Source organism: Lissotriton helveticus, chromosome 6 (genome assembly GCF_964261635.1).
Source record: "Lissotriton helveticus chromosome 6, aLisHel1.1, whole genome shotgun sequence".
NCBI classification, from domain to species: domain Eukaryota; kingdom Metazoa; phylum Chordata; class Amphibia; order Caudata; family Salamandridae; genus Lissotriton; species Lissotriton helveticus.
The window spans coordinates 227,896,394-227,914,789 of record NC_136067.1 but is presented as its reverse complement, the minus strand read 5'-3'; the positions used below and the strand labels follow the sequence as shown (position 1 = coordinate 227,914,789).

The 18,396-nt window shown below is 51.8% G+C and overlaps 1 protein-coding gene across 13 annotated transcripts in view; it reads right to left on the bottom strand.

Moving 5' to 3' along the window:
* The window catches only part of TDRD6 (tudor domain containing 6), a 2,679,339-nt gene that overhangs the window by 1,086,793 nt on the left and 1,574,150 nt on the right, over positions 1–18,396 (bottom strand). For all 13 annotated transcript variants that reach the window (XM_078647663.1, XM_078647665.1, XM_078647668.1 and 10 more), the window contains one exon: positions 13,134–13,184. In XM_078647663.1, the coding sequence (XP_078503789.1) occupies positions 13,134–13,184 (51 nt within the window). The remainder of the gene's footprint in view (positions 1–13,133; positions 13,185–18,396) is intronic.

The following is an 18,396-nucleotide window of genomic DNA, read 5'->3' as shown; positions in this document are numbered from 1 at the left end:
GTAAAGCCAGCTGTTTTACCATATGTAACCCTTTGAATACCAAATGAAAGGACACCACACAGGATATACATAAAATATATATGTATTTATTTACTAACACACTCCTCTGAACTCTTTATGAGATCAGAGGCCAAAGCACCTAAGTTACTCTTAGAAATACTTTACATAGCACAATTTACAGTTAGGCCCTAGGGGCGCATAAAACCATATACTAAGCAAGTGGTATAAGAACCACGACTCGGGAAAAGGAAAGGCCTAGGGCCTAGAGAATCGCTGGGGCTACACTATCTGAACCTTAGGTTAGGAGTAGGAGGCCCACAGGCAGCGCGTGCAGTGTCAGTACACTAACACGAGAGTCAATAGAAAGTCAATAGGAACTTAAAAGGTAAGTAATTGAAGATTTAGGACACTTTCGGTCTGACTAGGGTTACACAACTAACAAAACTAGACACTAGGATAGTCAATCCCTACAGGAGCACCGAAGTACTCGCGTTACCTCACCCACGGGCTGCGGGTGCATAGGTGTCAAAGTGTGTCGGGTTTTCTCTTTGATTCCTATGGAGCCTTGGAAGAAGATGATGCAGGCGACCAGGAGGAAGATGTCCGGGTGGATCCAAGGGTGGATCGGAGTTGCAGAAGACCTGAAAGCAGAGGGGACAGAGTATAGGTCACTAGCCAGTGACCGGGTGGAACCAGAAAGGAACCAGATGTCGTCGAGGAGCAATCAGGTGCTGTCGGGCAGCTTGTTTATGCAGCAACGCGTACCAGGAGGCGTCAAGGACGACCAGGTGCTGGAGAGGAGCTGTCCCACAAAGGTTCTCGCAGATGGAGGGGTCGACTTCAAGGTCGGAGTCAACAAGCCTAAGTAAAGGCAACCCACGCAGGATACACAAAAGGCTTCTGGTGCAGACCAGGAGGGTCTGAGGTGCTTCACCTTTTCAGGGAAGCAAGGGCCAGTCTGGAGCAACCAGACCGGCGATGGATTTTCGTCACAGGGCTACTAGCCAACTGGCCAGCAACCGGGACAACGCGTCGAGCAGAACACAAGCAGAAGGGCCCCACGCAGATCTCATGGAGTGTGGAGGGCTGATCTTCTGTGCAGGTGGAGCTTGGTGTTGGGGGTGTCTCAGTCCCCAGGGCACAGCTTCGAGGATGCCTCAGGAGCTGCACTGTTAGCAAGTTGAAGACTTTCCAAGTTGCCTGGGTCCACGGGTTCCGATGCCTTCCACGGGGCTCAGCTCTGCTGGAGTCGTGCAGTGGGGTCAGAGAGGTCCGAGAGTCGAGGTCTTGTCAGGCTCTGTGCTCGGGTTCTGGCAGGAACGGGGACAAAGCAAGCCGTTGAGTTGCTGGATGGTGCCTGGTTGCCCAGGGTGGTCACTCCTTGGCCACAGGGGAGATTCTTCAGTCTGCAGCTCAGGTGAATGTCGAAGGGTCCAGAGTTTTGTTTCAAGTAGATTCTAGGATTAATCTAAAGTCTCCTGGGTCAGCTCCTACCTTTATACAACTAAAGGGGGCTGGTTTACTCACTAGGTCCCTCCTATGGGTGGGACCAGGAAGGGGGTGGTTACACTCCCTCTCCTTTGTTCAGTTTCGCGCCAGAGCTTGGGCTGGAGTGCCCCAGCAACTGGTTTGAACTGGGGTATGCATGAAGCACCTAGTGTGCCTCAGGCAGTGTCTGTTTCTATTCAGCCCTCCCTGACCAATACACAAAATCCTGTCTGGGGTGGTGCTAGCACATCTCCAGGCAGGAAACCTATTGTCCAAACCTCTGTGGCTGGAAGGACTCCCAGCAGCAGGAGGTCAGACTTGTGTCTGTGGCAGCAGCATCCATTTTGTGATGCTGACGACACCCAGCTCATCTTTTCCCTTGAGGGTAAGGATGGGGTGTCCCAGGAGGCCTTTCATCGCTGTATGAACACCACGGCTGAATGGCTGGGTAATAACTCCCTGCAGTTCAACAGCGCAAAAACTGAGGTGTTGCACTGCTCCCTGGACCGTATCCCCAGGCCACTACCGCCGGATTTCTGGCCTCCCGATTTCCAGGGCGCTAGCTCGCCCGCAGATTCGGTCCGTAATTTGGGGGTAGTGTTCAGCGCTAGCCTGCAACTTGATGCATCAGTGAATCGAACGGTGGCCACCTGCATGGCATTGCTTTGCTCGCTGCGCAAGATCTTGCCCCTGCTCCCGTCACAGGTAAGACAAGAGGTAGTGCGGAGCATAATTCTAAGTCGCATTGACTACTGCAACGCACTACTTTTGGGAGCCTCGGCTAATTTAGTCGGTAAATTACAGCGGGTGCAGAATTTTGCCGCCAAACTGGCCCTTTCACGCCGTCGCCTGGACTCCTCCGCTAAGGCACTTAGGGACCTTCACTGGTTGCCAGTCTCCCAGCGGATTGATTTTAAAGCATTATGCTTGGTGTTTAGGGCCTTACATGGGCAGGGTCCGCCCCCTTTGCGGGACCTTTTTTCTTGGTACACCGCGTCCAGACTGCTACGTTCAGCCTCTTCTCATCTGGTGGTTGTACATAAGATTCTGGAGTCCCGGACTGGTGGTCGGTCTTTTAGATTTGCGGCTGCCAAATTGTGGAACTCCCTTCCTCTAGGTCTGAGAGGTCTGGAAAATGTTAACTCTTTTAAAAAAGCCTTGAAAACTCACCTGTTCCCCAGGGCAATGTAAATGCATCTGTTGCTGGAAAACATCTTGTATGTGTAGGTGTCAGGACAGTCTAAGCGCCAGGATGCCCGTTGGGTGACAGATTTCGCGCTATATAAGAATATCTATACATACATACATACATGCTGGGGCACTGGTTAACTTTAACCGGGTACAGTCAGCAACAACATGTCTTCTCCCTCTAGAAGGGTGGAATGCTACCCCCGTTGCCAGAATTGGCGAGGGGGTAGTATTCCAAAGCGAATGACACCTTACACGACATGTTTAGATAAAGCCAAACCAAAGTTGGCATTCAATGGCGAGGATTATAAAGCACTTAAGAGTATATGGTATGGCAATATCATAGAACAGCTATAAGGACACTGTTCCGAGAGCTGCAGACAGGCTCAGCTCATGCTAGAGCACCATCTCACACATAACCAAGCACTCTGCCTCCAGGATTGTTAAGGCCTGCCATAGGAGTGACTTATAGGTTACTGTGTGTCTATATATAAGGGTAGATAAAGGAATACTATACCTAAGCAAGGGGTGATTACACGACCTTGGCCCAGCTGAGTGATCAGCCAGTTGTGTCGTTTGAGTTGCCAGCCAGGGGTGGCATAATACATGCTGCAGCCCCTTGTAGGCCTTGGTTACACCTATGTCCTAAGTACCTAGGGTACACTTCTACAGGGGCTGATAAGGTGAACCAATTCCCAATTGTGGATGTACGTAGAGTACATGGAGTCCATTTTACAGAGAGCAGATAGCCTGGGGTCCTGAATAGCAGGATCCCAGGCCAACTAAGTCGAAAACCAGCTAAACACTAGGCAAAGAGTTGGGGGTAACCATAGTCCGGTATCCACCTTCCTACGCCGGTTGGGCTGCAGTTCTTGCAGCTCCACCGTTCTAGTCGTCTCTTATTTTGTTGACTGAAAGTTTGCAGAGCAAGTTTCAAGGAAACAAAGATAAGGTGCACAATATTTTGGAACACTGAATCCTTCAACGTTGAACGAACCAAAAACGAACACACAGGATTTTCGTCCTACTCAGTTATGGCTGATATTTTATCCTTTTACCCACTCCTGATGACTACTAGAGTATTTTACGGGAAAAAGGGGTCTCTGTGAAAAGCACAACTGAGTTACTCTAGTATCTAGCGTTAAATTAGTGCCTTACCAAACGTTGGGCGCCATGTAATGTAGGTCCTATATTCCCAATAGGCTCTGCGCACTGGAATAATATATCCTATAGATGTGACGTAGGACTTAAGTCAAATAGGTCTCTATCGAATATATTAGACTTAATGCACAACTTACCTTCGGTAACGGCATATCAGTAAGAAACAGTAGTTAGTATTAGATTCCTTACCTTAGAATATCCCCAGGCGTCAGACTGGATACGGAAAATATTTGCTAGCAGTACCCCTGCGCGTCGGTAGGCGTCATCTGCGGCTCCGCGTCCGTCGTCAGCGTCGGGATGACCTCGGAGTACTTAGACGTCGCCCTCGCGCGCTGACGTCAGTTCTTATACACAGCTTTTCCGCGCCAGAAACGCAGAGCCATGATAAAAACAAACACTGGTGCCATAAAAAATAGGGCCCTGAAAGGGGATGACCTTAACCCTAGATATCGGTTCGCAGAACGGAGAGGATGGGTGGGGCGGTAAGGAATCTAATACCAACTACTGTTTCTTACACATATATTGTTACCGAAGGTAAGTAACTTGTGCATCTGAACGAAACAGGTTAGTATTAGATTCCTTACCTTAGAATAGATACACCAGCAATACCAACCCCGGTGGTGGGTCTGCGAACCAATGATCACACCAGAAAATCCTGGAGAACGGAACGGCCGAAAAAGCCATCTCTCTGGACTTGGCTGACCAGGCAGTAGTGTCTTGAGAACGTGTGCAGCGAGGCCCACGTAGCTGCCTGACAGATGTCCTGCAAGGGGACTCCCCGACTCAGGGCAGTAGTAGCCACCTAGCCCCACAGGAAGCTCCTTTTTAGCCTGAGAGTAACAAGCCTTGATGCACAAGACGACCCATCAAGAAATGGTCCGTTTGTGCACCGCCCGTCCCTTCTTAGCACCCACGTAACCAACAAAGAGTTGGTCATACACCCAGAACTGGCGTGTGCGATCCAGATAATATGAGTGCACGTTTTGGATCTAGACGGTGGAGCGTCTCTTCCTCTTTCGAGGGATGCGGAGACGGAAAGAAGGTGGGCAAGGTGGACTGCCCGATGTGGAAGGCTGTGACTACCTTGGGCAGGAAAGATGGTCGCGTTCCCAACACAACTTTGTCCAGATGGACAGAAAGGAAGGGAGGTTGAGAACAGGCTGGAGCTCACTCACTCTACTGGCAGAGGTGATGGCAACCAGGAATGCAGTCTTAAGAGTAAGGAGACGGGAAGGACAGTTATGAAGTGGCTCGAAGGGAGCGCACATCAGATAGGTCAGAAAAGGTTCAAGTCCCACTGAGGCATCAAGAAAGGAACAGGAGGAAACATATGAGTGATGCCCTTCAAAAACCTATTTACAACCGGGGACTTGAACAAAGAGGGCTGATCAGGGAGCCTTAAGAATGCGGAAATGGCAGAGAGGTAGCCCTTTAGAGTGCCCAGAGCACTGCCCTGCTGGGCAAGAGAAAGAAGAAAGAGGAGAACCTCGGAAAGAGGGGCAGAAAGGGGATCCACAGCCTTTGCTGTGCACCATGCCACAAATTTGTTCCACCTGCAGGCGTATACCGATTTTGTGGAGGGACGCCTGGCTGCCAGAATCACATTACAGACTTCAGGAGGCAAGTCAAATGGCCTCAACTGCCGTCGTTCAATCTCCACGCATGTAAGTGGAGACTGAACAGGTTCGGGTGGAGGACCGTTGCCTGCTTCTGCGACAGAAGGTCTTCCTGAAGAGGCAGACGAATCGGGGGATCGAATGACATGCCGAGTAGCTCGGGATACCAGTATCTTCGTGCCCAGTCTGGAGCCACAAGGATGACTTGGGCCCAGTCGCGCCTGACCTTCTTCAGCACTCTGGGCAGAAGTGGTATAGGCGGAAAGGCGTACAACAGACCGCAACTCCACTCGCGACGAAAAGCGTCTCCGAGCAAGTGCCGCCTTGGAAATTCCAACGTGCAGAACTGATGACATTGCGCGTTCTCTTCTGTGGCGAATAGATCTAACCAAGGCTCTCCCCACTGCCGAAAGAGGTCTTGCGCCACGTCAAAGTTTAGACGCCATTCATGATTCATCATGCACCGACGGCTGAGTTTGTCCGCCCTGGCGTTCAGGGAACCTGCCAGGTGTTGAACCACCAGGGTCACGCCCTGATGTTCCAGCCACTGCCAGAGGCGCAAAGCCTCATGGCAAAGGGTCCACGACCCCACCCCGCACTGTTTGTTGCAGTACCACAGGGCGGTGGTGTTGTCCATGAACACCTGCACTACACTCACCGGGACAGAGGGGAGGAATGCCTTCAGTGCAAGCCGGATCGCCCGCAGCTCCAGAAGGTTGATGTGGAGCCGGGACTCCGCCGGAGACCAAAGGCTTCTGATCTTCGCCTCTATGTGGCCCCCCCAGCCCTGGAGGGACACGTCCGTCACAACTATGTGCTCCGGTTGGGGTAGGGAGAGGGATCTGCCGCTGACCCAATCGCGGTCCGCGAGCCACCACTGCAACAGTCTTGCAGTGCCCTCCGAGATCAAGACATGGTCAGACAAGTTGCCCTGATGATGGGCCCACTGAAACTTCAGGTCCCACTGCAGAGCCCGCATCCGCCACCTGGCGTGATGCACCAGAAGGATGCAGGAGGCCATCAGCCCCAGAAGCTGCAGCGTCAACCTGACCGAGACTCAGGATAAAGGCTGAAAGATCGTAATCAGAGGCTGAATATTCCAAACCCGCTGTTCTGGAGGATAAAGCCGACACTGCGCCAGTCCAGAACCGCTCCTATGAAGAGGAGCTTCTGAGAGGGACACAGGTGCGACTTCGACACATTGATGGAGAACCTCAGCAGGTGCAAGAGGGCGGCCGTAGTCTGTCAGTGGCTGACGACTGTCTGGGGCGAGCCCGCCTTCAACAACCAGTCGTCAAGGTAGGGGAAGACTGAAACCCCATACCTGCGCAGATGAGCTGTGACCACCGCCATCACTTTCGTAAACACCCGTGGGGAGCTGGTAAGGCAGCAGGGGAGCATGGTAAACTGAAAGTGCTCGTGGCCTACCGTGAACCGCAGGTAACGCCGGTGGGCCGTTAGGACGGGGATGTGGAAATAGGCGTCCTGCAAGTACAACGCTACCAAACAGACCAGAGCCAATGTCAGCATCTTGAACTTTTCCTTGGCGTTGACGTTCCGGAGGTCCAAGATAGGGCGTAGGTCCCCTTTGCCCTACTTGGGAACCAGAAAATAGTGGGAGTAACAACCACACCCAATTTCTGGCCTAGGAACGCGCTCGATGGCCCCCATGGCCAAGAGGGCCGTAACTTCCTCTTGCAGAAGTTTCAAGTAATCCCCCGAAACGTAGTGGTAGTGCGGTGGCATGGCTGGAGGGGTCGCCTGGAAGGGGATGGAGTAGACCCTTCGGACGATTTGCAGCACCCACCTGTCCGATGTGATGGAACGCCAGTGGAGGAGGTGATGGCGAACCCTGCCCCACACTGGCGTCAAATGGGCCTGAAAGTTCGGACTAGGAAGGCTTTGAGGCGGATGCTGCGGGGGTGGATGTGGACTGGCTGCACCATTGTCCCCTGCTACCACAACGGTAACCACGTCTGCCACCGCGCGGAATGTTAGTCTGCGGCCCGTGGCCGGCAGGACGTGTGGGAGCACCCCTTCCGTGGCCACGAAAGGAGCGCCGGGCAGAAGATTGCGGGCGAAGGGCCAACAGGCCCAAGGACTTGGCCGTAGCCCTTAAAGCGTTCCAGCGCATGATCTGCCTTGCCAACGAAGAGGTGGCTGCCATCGAACGGCATGTCCATAAGGGTGTTTTGGACATCGGCCGAAAAATTGGCGGACCTCAGCCAGGCGTGGCAGCGAACCGCCACAGACGTGGAAATCGCTCTTCCTAGCGAGTCCGTGGTATCCAGTCCACATCTAATAGAGTACCGCGCTGCGTCTCTACCCTCCGCAAGGGCTTGAGCGAGTTTCGCCCGGGCTCCCTCCGGGCACTCAGGTAGCACAGCCGCAACCGTATCCCACAGAGAGTGGGTGTAACGACCCAAGAGGTACGCGGTGTTGACTGACCGCAATCCCAAACTAAGGGAGGAGAACGTCTTCTTTCCGAACTGTTCTTACCTCTTGGATTCCTGTTCTGGTGGTGCAGTAGGGAACGCGGATTGGGAGGTAGAGGCCTGGATAACCAGACTCTCGGGGTGGGGTGGGTGGACAAGAAACTAGGGTCACCCGGAGCTGGGCGGTGGCGCCTAGCGACGTTCCTATCTACAGGAGGGCCTGGACCAAGTGCCCAACAGGACGTCTGTGAGAGCCTCATTAAACGGCAGTAGAGGCTATGGGGAGCTTACCTGCGGTTTAAGGACCTGTGTGAGGATGTTGGACCTCACTGTTGCGATGGGGAGCTCAAGAGCCAAGGCCTTGGCTGCCTTCATCGGCATCACACTTTAAGCTGCCCACTCCTCCGTAGCCACGGTAGGAGGGGAGACAAAATCAGTATCGGGGGAGGTATCCAGGCCACTGGCTTCCCCTAGATGCTGTGTCCAGTCCTCATATGACGGGCACTCACGTGCCAGGGGGTCCTCAGACCCCCACCCAGTCTCCCTCGTCGTCCATGTCCTGAAATTCAGGGATAAAGGATGGACCCAGATCCTCGAAGAATTGCTCTTCGGCCGGCGTTGAATGCAGTGCCGAGCGACGCCGGATCCGGACCAAGGGTTGGACCAGGGACGCAAGGTCGCCCGCGGCGACCCGGATCCGGATCCAGTGGGGCCATGCGGCGTCGGGACCAAAGTCGCCGAAGCACCCGACGGCGCCGGGGCCGAAGCACCTGGCCCGCTTGGGCTCCCAGTCGAGTCCGCTGGGCCTGAAGGCACCGTGGAACCCGACGGAGGAGAGAGCAACCTCATGGCCATGAGGAAGGCATCAATCTCCTCCGGCGTCGCTTTCTGCCCAGGGACCAGCAGGTATGGAGCAGGCTGCGACGCCGAGCTGTGATGACTCCGGCTCCGCGACCGGTCCCTCGACCTCCTTCCAGACCGGGACCTCGAGCAGCGCGGGGCCGACTGCCGGAGCTCGAGGCGCTTGCGGGACCGCTCCCGCCTAGCCTTCGACGTCAAGGCCCGGCAGTCGGGGAATGACTTATCATGGTTGGGCCCCATGCAATGTAGGCACCGACGGTGGGGGTCGGTAACCGACATCAGTCGGTTGCAGTCGGCACAGGGCTTGAACCCAGGCATCCCTACCGGCACCGATTGAGTCGTAGACCCTAAACGGATCCAAAAAGGATCGAAAAAGCTTAGTCAAAAAGTGACTAAAGGGTACTACTTTCTCCGGACCTGCGCTTGTTGGCGCGGAAAAAAGAGCTGACGTCAGCGCGCAAGGGCGGCGTCTAAGTACTCCGACGACGTCATCCCGTCGCCAACGACGCCGGACCCGCAGACGAAGCCTACCGATGCGCAGGGGTACTGCTACACAAAGTTTTCCAGATCCAGTCTGACGCCTGGGGATATTCTAAGGTAAGGAATCTAATACTAACCTGTTTCTTTCAGGGTGCCAGCTAGCTCAGAGGTCACTAGAAACTTTCTCGAATACACAAGAAGGGATTCGTTTCTGAAAACCGCCTAAACAGGACAACTTTGTTTCCCCAAGAATAAAATTGATCTTCAGAGTCGTGGAAACAGATAGATATTTTACTCAGTCTCATATTTACCTGAAATGCATGCTTCGTCTCACCAGAGGTGCAGGAAATAGAGAGACCGGTGTTTTCAATAAAAGTATTTATTGAACAGACTTCTTTCTCATGCAGAAGAAATTAACTTCTACAATCGTAATACTGGCTGTAAAGTATAATGCATACAGCAAGAAGAGTATTATGAAATAATACTGTAAAAGCATGGCATGGTTTCTAAGCCATAAAATACATACATAAATAAAGACTAAAAGTACTCAACTGGTGTTTCTAAAATACCCCTACCCCGATGTACCTAACCTTTGTCTAGTACGAGGGAAGAAGTAAGTATGTGTTTAGTTTCTTTGCCAAAAATCTATCCAAGATTTCTCTTAGGGTCTAATCCGCTCCGTACCTTGGTTTGAATGAAGGAGGTCTGGTATCTGTCTCGGGACTCGATTTCCCAACACCCCGCAAGGGGAGCTTGGAAACACTGGAGCTGGATTCTCAGCGAGAGAAAGGCAGCCTCTCTGTCAGTGCGTCAGCTCGAGGGTCGACTTCCTTCGGCACTTGCTGTAGCGAGATGCGTTGGGCAAGTAGATAGTCGAACTGCTCCAAACCACCGTGTGTTTGCTAGGGCAAGTATAGGCATATTTATACCTTGAAGGTGCCTGGATTGTCGTAAGGTCGGACATAACATCTGCAAACAACGGTAGTTCTTTGAAAACACCATGATTTCTAGGACAAATCAATATTCGAGAAAGGGGATGTCCCGGACTGCTGAAGCTGAGTATTCCAAGAAATTGTTGTGGCTTTTTGGAACTAGTGGAAGTAGCCATGCCGTATTTGGACTAGATGGGTTATGTCTAAATATGGGTATGATTTACATGCCTATATAAAGGTAATGTGAATTATACCTATATAAGGGCATGAATCGGTAAAATTACACTAGGGTCCTAAAACGCTATACAACAGCATGGTTTAGGAGTACCAACTATAAAATACTAGATTCCACGCCTCAGACCTTGTCATATGACGGATGTGTGAAATTCAAAGACATATTGTGTTTGTTTACGTTTTCTTATTATTATTATTATTATTATTAGGGAGTTTTGTAAAGCGCCTGGATACGCTCAGATAGCGTGTCCCCGCGCTAAGACAGATGGAAAAACCGGTTAGTCTACTGGTCTGCTCGAATTACCGTGTGCAGAGGTGAGTTTTTAACTTCTTTCTGAAGCCAAGTTCAGATGGCTCCAGACGAAGGTCCCTGGGTAGGGTGTTCCAGCTTTTCGCTGCCATGTAGCGGAAGGATCTGCCTCCCATGCGTGTCTTTCTTATCCTGGGGACCTTTAGTAGTCCTCCATGGGAGGAGCGCAGGGCGCGCATGGGCGCATATCTGGTAACCAGACTTTGAAGCGGCACCGGTGCCTTCCCAGTAAGGATTCGGTGGCAAGTACAAAGGGCCTTAAACTCGACCCTACTCCTTACTGGGAGCCAGTGAAGGGTCTGAAGAGCTGCTTTAGAAGCAGATCTTTTGGGAGATTTCAGAATCAGGCGGGCTGCCGCATTTTGCAACACCTGGAGGCGATTTATTGACTTACTGGTCGCTCCCAAATACAGCAGATTACCATAGTCTAGTTACTCTCTTTTATTGTTTGTTTTATATAACAGCTTTGCAGCGAACACTGTTTTTATACACTGCGAGGGAGCATGCTAATTGATTTTCTGTTTGATTTTATTTGTGACCTCTTATGATAAATGAATTAGTAAAATTTTCTTAAAATTCTGATTACATTGCTTATTTTCCAACCCGATCTGGTTCAATCTTCTTTATTATGGGTGAGTGAGCTGGATAAGTGCGATACCCGGTTTGTATGTAGTGTGCAGATTGTATGACGTGGGGATAATATAATTTTGTCCAAAGGACTTTACTTTCTACACACTAATACCCACTGCCATACCCACTGCCAAACGCTGATACAGCCACTCGCACATGCAGCAACTCTCATACACCCACTCACAGACCAACTTGCACTCCGAAACAGCCACCGACGGCCAACCACAAACATACCCAGTCACACACAAATCCAGGTCCGCACGGCCCCACACTCATTTCTATGAAAGCCCGAAGATGTGACAGTCTCTTGGGCTACTATAAGCCCTGGAAGAGTGGGGCTTTGTGCCCCCACCTCCTTTTCAAACCCCAATTCCCCCCAAGACCAGGACCACCTGGTGGCCAACTTAAGTAATAGCGCAGGAGACGCCTTTTTGTTTTAAAATGCGGAAGAATTCGCAAATCCACAAGCAGATTTTTTGGGTCTGAATGCATTTTAGCCGTGGTGGGGTCTCTAGTAGACCCATGCACCAAGGCCAGGTGCTCAGGGTGTCCCTATCCTGGCTCCTTTTTCCTTTTATTAATCTGGTTTGTGGGAATCTGCATTAAGGAGAGTCCAAAGATTGCTGCCAACACTTTTTGGTTGAAATGTTGGCAGCCAATCAATATTCAGTAGAATCCGGGACGCCACTGCAAGGTCTTGCATCCCCAGATTTGTATAATTTTTAAACTTAAGTATCTGTGAAACTACTAAAAAGATGTACACCAAATTTACAAAGCATGCTTACTGTACAAACATCTACCTTTCTGACATATGTGATGTCATTCCCTTCAGCGGCTCAAGCTACAGTTGTGTTAAAAAAATGAAGATTATGGACATAACATGGGGGAACTAGTTTGGGGGCCTCCTTTTTTCCTCAGGCCTGCTTGACGGTTCACCACGAAATTTTCAACAGCAGCTGAACAAAAAAAAACTAATTTTAAACATTTCGGAAAGATTCGTTGAGCAGCATCAAAGTTATTTGGTAAACAAAAAACCTTTTCCCATTGAAAGTTTGGTCCACACTAGAGCTACCTACTGGCTATAGCCAGTAGGAGATTGTCACCAGCCTAGCCACGCCACAGCCAGCCCAGCCACGCCCCAGCCAGCCCGTCGTTCGTTGCCTGGCCTGAAAGTCAGGCATCTGGGAGGAGCCACGTCACAACGACGCACAAGGAACCTCAAGAAGCCAGCAGATCGTGCAACGGGAAAGACGCCGAAGACTGAGACCATAGAAGAGAGGAGGGAGGAAACCAAGCAGAAGGAGCAACGCCGAGTGAGACCGTGCCAACCAGAGAAGCGGGAGAAGTCCAAGCCGGTAAGGAGCCACTTAACAGTCAGTCAGCAGGAGATACCCGCCACGTCCCAGGAGGGTCGTGGCTTTGCCAGGTAGAAACGATACAAGGGGCAGAGTAAAGGAAGAGGGGTAGGAACAGGAAAAGGGGGGAGAAAACTGAACAGGGAAACGGAAAAGGGGGGGAGAAGGCAAATTTATAAATTAGGTGACTAAGAAGAAGACCCTAAACAGAGAAATTAGGCAAATAAAGAGCCTAACGCGGAAGGAAGAAAAAGTGAGAAAGACGGTATCATTCCTCTTATGAAAGGAAAGGAGAGGGGGACACAGAATTGCAATGCTTATTTAGGCTACCTGAATGACACTACTATATATTAACCCACAGAGACTTAGACAGTTGAACGTGCACCTCTCTGCCAAAATAACCCAAATACCCCTAACCCCATAAAACAAGGACAGACACTTACCTGCTTCTTTGTTTTTATTGAGGGTGCTGGTGGAGAGGGCCTCTGGCGGACCTGGAAGAGAAGAAGACTAGTGAAAGACTTGAACAAGGACTGTACTGACACAACAAATAAAACAGCTGTATACACCTAAATAATGGAGTTAAAACTCACAGTAAGACCACTCTGAGTGGTCTTTTGGCACTGATTTTCAACAAATTGTCACATTTGGTGGAGAATACGGGAAAACTACCATTGAAAAAAAAATGGAAGCCTTAATGGAACATCTTGTACAAGGACAACGAAAGTTCAAGTGGGCTTTGGAACGCCAAATGACTTAAGGCCAGGCTGACCAAGAGTTGCTTCGAGACACTGAAAACCCAGACAGTCCAACTGGCTAAGTTGGCTCAGGAACAAGTACAAGCGACCACAGGCTCGACAACATACAAATCAATCCCACCCAACGCCCTGATGGTGACCTTACAAAAAACCGTTACCCGGCGACAACCTTGATGCCTTTCTGACGAATTTCGAACATACAGCAAGAGCTTTTGCGTTGCCCTTAGAAAGATGGCCTTAAGGGGCGTGGCCGAGCCGTCAGATGGCCGCTTAGTGGAGTAGCTCTGCCGGCCGAGCACATTATCCGGCATTTATCCAACATCTTCCTACCGACTCAAATGCGTACCTCCAGCAATAACTCCTGCTGAGTAATCTGCCATGACTTGGAAGCGCAGAGCCGACGCGGTGAAATTGCAGCCTGGTCCGGCCTGCAGAAGTCGTGGGAGGGGAGACGGACCGAGCGACCCTGCCCAAAAAAAAAGTAAGGCTCCTGGCATCAGCAGTCCTCCCTCCCCCCCACCCCCCCCCCCACCCCTCCGAGCCACAAAGAGTGGGGAGTGTGTGGGCAAATAATGGGAGCTGCCTCAGCGGGAGTGAGAGGGCCGGTGACCAGAAAGAAAACAATGAAGCAGAGGGGTGAGGGGGGGCCCTTCTGCAGCGGAGGTCTTGTGTACTGCAAGACCAGGGAGTGGCGTCATGACCGCACGCAAGGTGGAGGCCCAGCTGTTAAACCCCTCGCTGAGCCAGAGGACCGGCTGCTCCCTACCTGCGGCGGAGCTGCTGGGGCTGCCCTGCGGAGAGGCAGCGCAGCAACGCGACCAACATCCTGCTGACTCCTGCTGCTGTGCCCGCTGAGAGCTGCGATCCCGTGAGTGGGGGGCGGGGGAGACGCCTCTGCCCGGGAATTACATGGCCGGGCGCAGTCCGCTGGGCCTTTGGAACTCGCCGACTGCCGGCCTTAAGCGGCGTCCTGTGACCAGGGTGAGGATTTCCCCCCTCCTCCCCCACCCCCAGAAATCCTGAAGATACGGCAGCACAACTGTAAGTGAAAAGGTGGTGCGGGGACAATGCGCGCTGCAAATTTCATTGAAGCTGACATGCTGGGGAGGTCGCGTGTATGAATTGTGGCATCTGTGACCGCACCCCTACTGCCTGCTTTGCCTGAGCTGGAAGGTGAGATTGAAGGTCCTGCCACTCTGGGGCAGCCTCCGACATAGCTTGCACCCAGCATCGACCCCCACGCATGAAGTGGCGTGCGCGCTGAAGGCCATTGAGGGTTGGCAAATCTGCGTATTTATCACCACGCGCACCCCGCTGCAGGCCACGGATTGCGAGTGTGCGCATCGCTGCTGGTGTCCTCGCCTGGCAAGCAGAATTAGCCAGACACTGAATTGGGCATTTCCATTAACAGGAGGCGGGAGGTGCTGCATTATCTGCGGGGTCAGACAAATTCAAATGCGCCCGAGACCTGCACATAAGCACTGGGACTAACCTGGGCGTTGGCATACTGAACTGATACACCACTCGACCCAAGTGTTGATGCCCCATGAGCTTGGCCTGCTCTGGAGATGCGGGAAGCAAATTCCTTTGGATTGCGCCAGGGGCTGCTTACTCAAAACCAGTGGTGCGACTAGTGCAAGCAGTGTTGACTCCTGTATCGCATACCACCTTGGCGTCCCCCCCAGCGTACCCTAGGGGCGGTCTCGGGGGTTGGGGTCGCCATCTCTGCGTACTGGGGTGAAGCGTCGGCGCTGGGGAACCACCATGGGGAAAGCGGATAACAGACAAGTCAAAATCTCCTTTGAGAAACACGCCACGCGCTTACAGGACTCCGAATCTACACCAATAACGATGGTACCCGAAACACAGCTAGACTCAGAACAAGATGATATCAGAGCTATGATGCGGGAGGTGAGGGGCAGCTTGCGAGCAATAGATTCCAAGCTTGACTCTCTGGCACGGAGGATGGATAAGGTCTCCCAGAAAGTGGACAAACCTGAAACTGTAATCGACAAGCTGGAAACAAGGGTATCGGGCTTGGACGACCGTCAGGAGGAGACACAGGGGCGCCTGCTACGAATGGACAAGGTGCTGGAGGTCATCAAGGCACGCAAAAAAGACCTTGAAGAGAGGTCTAGAAGGAACAATATACGCATAACTGGCATTCCAGAGTCCACAAGCATCAATAATATGGAGCACTTAGTGGAGGGGCTGTTAAAAGAACTGTTTGATATGGAACGGTCTCCAATGTTTCTAGTGGAACGTGCCCACAGCACTCTGAAACCTAGCCCCCACCCCCCGCAGCGCTCCACCATGCCCAATTCTGGCCAGATTATTAAACTATAGAGACAGAGATAGCGTTTTGCAGATGGCCAGAGAGAAAGGGGACATTCACCACCAGGGCAACAGCATTGCGTTCTACCCGGACTTCACCCAGGGCGTCCAATCTGCACGCAGGGAATTTATTCCAGCCAAGAAACTGCTCCAGCAGACGGGCACGAAATACGCAATTCTGTACCCCGCAAAGCTCAGAGTGCAAACTGAGGGTAAACCCCTAATCTTCACTGAAGGAAGCGCCGCTCTGAAATACGGCAAGCAAAACACCAAGAAGCAACACAGCCGAGACAGGGAGACCTCTTCCTCCCCAAGCAACCAGCTAAGCGATAATGACTAATGCCTGTAGGGTGCGAATCCATTCTGTGGGCATGCTGTGTAACTTGAAGCCACATGTATGCTTGAATACGCTCCCCATTGTCCTGTGCCTTGGGGGCTCATTGTCCGATTAGATCATAATTTTCTTGCCTGCTTGGAGAGGTGTGGTGCAGCGGCCAGGACAGTTGACTTCGGAGCACAGGGCTCACTGTTCGATCCCCAGCTCCAGCGGCAGCTCAGCACCGAGTGGCTCTGGGCAATAACTCACTTAATTATTACGACGGCCCCAGCGCCTTGAGACCCGTAAGGGTGAGTAGTTAGCGCTTTGCAAATACATAATTTTGTTTCTTGCCAGTGTTTTTGAAAAAATGCTCAGCCATCCTGTTACTACGTGACAGTGCAGTATGCAGGCGAGCCCACGCCCCTCCGGGATGATTCCCTGTTGCCCTGTGTTTCGAGGGCCTTCATGTGAATAAGTTGTTCAGTATGGGATGCACAACCTGATTGGGGGGTTGGTGTGGGTGGGACGGGAGGGAACTTATTTGTTATCGTTTGTTGCAGTCTGAGCTAGACCCAAGAACACTACATCATCCAATGACGGGTACAGCACACTGTCCGCACCTGAGGCTCATACACTATGGCAACTCCTTGTTGGAAACATCGGCCCCCGGTAGGGGGACAAGGTAGATGCCGAGACTAAGACCCCACACACTCATATTCCATTGCTAAAAAGGGCATTTAAATGTCCAAACTCTCCTGCCTCACCTGGAAAGTGCGTGGTCTGAAAGACCACCGAAAGGCATGACTGGTACAGTCCTACTTGGCCAGACATGGGGTAGATATCTGTCTCCTGCAAGAGACCCACCTCAGGGCAACAGCTCGCTCTCGGTTAACCACCAATAGATTGAGCGAGGTGCACACAGCTAGCTACTCCAACTACTCCCGCAGGATAGTGATTCAGATACACAGAGGAGTGCCCTGGCAGACACAACATACAGTATGGGACCCAGAGGGTCACTGCAAGACCAGGGACTCTTCCCATTAGGCGCAGGGTCAAGACTGATTTGCATATGGCAGGGTCCAAACTGGAATGGCAAAGTGAGCAAAAAATACAATGGATTTAGGCCCAGATCTCTGTACTGGGGTGAATGTATGACATTCTTCTGCATTCTGTCCCTCAGTTCCTTTTGCATTTGTCACCCCGAGTGGGATGGGTATGCTCAGACGTGAGTCCCGTGCTCTCCATGCCACGTGAATTAAGCTATCCTTGCTGAAGAGGGGTGAAACCCCAAAACCTGTCCTAGGATGCTTGTTTCCAGTCCAGGGAGGACCTGGCCTGGCAGTTCGGGCTGGACTGTTCCCATTGGGCGCAGGGTCAAGACTGATTTGCACATGGCTGGGTCCAAACTGGAATGGCGAGCAAAAAAAAAAAAAAGATTGATTTAGGCCCAGATCTCTGTACTGGGGTGAATGTATGACATGAGATGGTGGAGCCTTCCTCTTCCCATGAAGGATGCGGAGGCAGAAAGAAGAAGGGCAAAGTGATGGTCTGCCCGATGTGGAAGGGCGTGACAACCTTTGGCAGAAAAGAAGAGCGGATCCTTAAAACCACCTTGTCTGGGTGAACAGAAAGGAAAGGAGGTTTGGAAGAAAGGGCCTGGAGCTCACTCACTCTTCTGGCAGAGGTGATAGCAACCAGGAAAGCCGTCTTTAAAGTGAGAAGACGTAAGGGACAGTAATGAAGGGGCTCAAAGGGAGAACACATCAGAAAAGTCAAGACAAGATTCAAGTTCCACTGAGGTATTATGAAGGGTACGGGTGGAAACGTATGCGTAATGCCCTTAAGAAAGCGGTTAACAACCAGGGACTTAAAAAGAGAAGGCTGATCTGGAAGCCGTAGAAAGGCAGAGATGGCCGAAAGATAACCTTTGATAGTGCCCAGAGCAGAGCCCTGTTGAGCCAAAGAGAGAAGGAACAGAAGAACCTCCTAAAATGGGGCAGAAAGGGGATTCACACCCTTTGCTGTGCACCATGCCACAAACCTGTTCCACCTGCAGGCGTATACCGTTTTGGTGGAGGGACGCCTGGCTGCCAGAATGACATCACAGACTTCGGGAGGAAGATCGTGAGGTGTCAACTGTCGCCGCTCAATTTCCACGCATGGAGGTGGAGACTGGACATGTTTGGGTGGAGGACCGTCCCCGGCTGCTGCGAGCGAAGACCCTACCGAAGAGGCAGACTGATCTGAAGATCGATGCTCATACTGAGTCACTCGGGATACCATACTCTTCGAGCC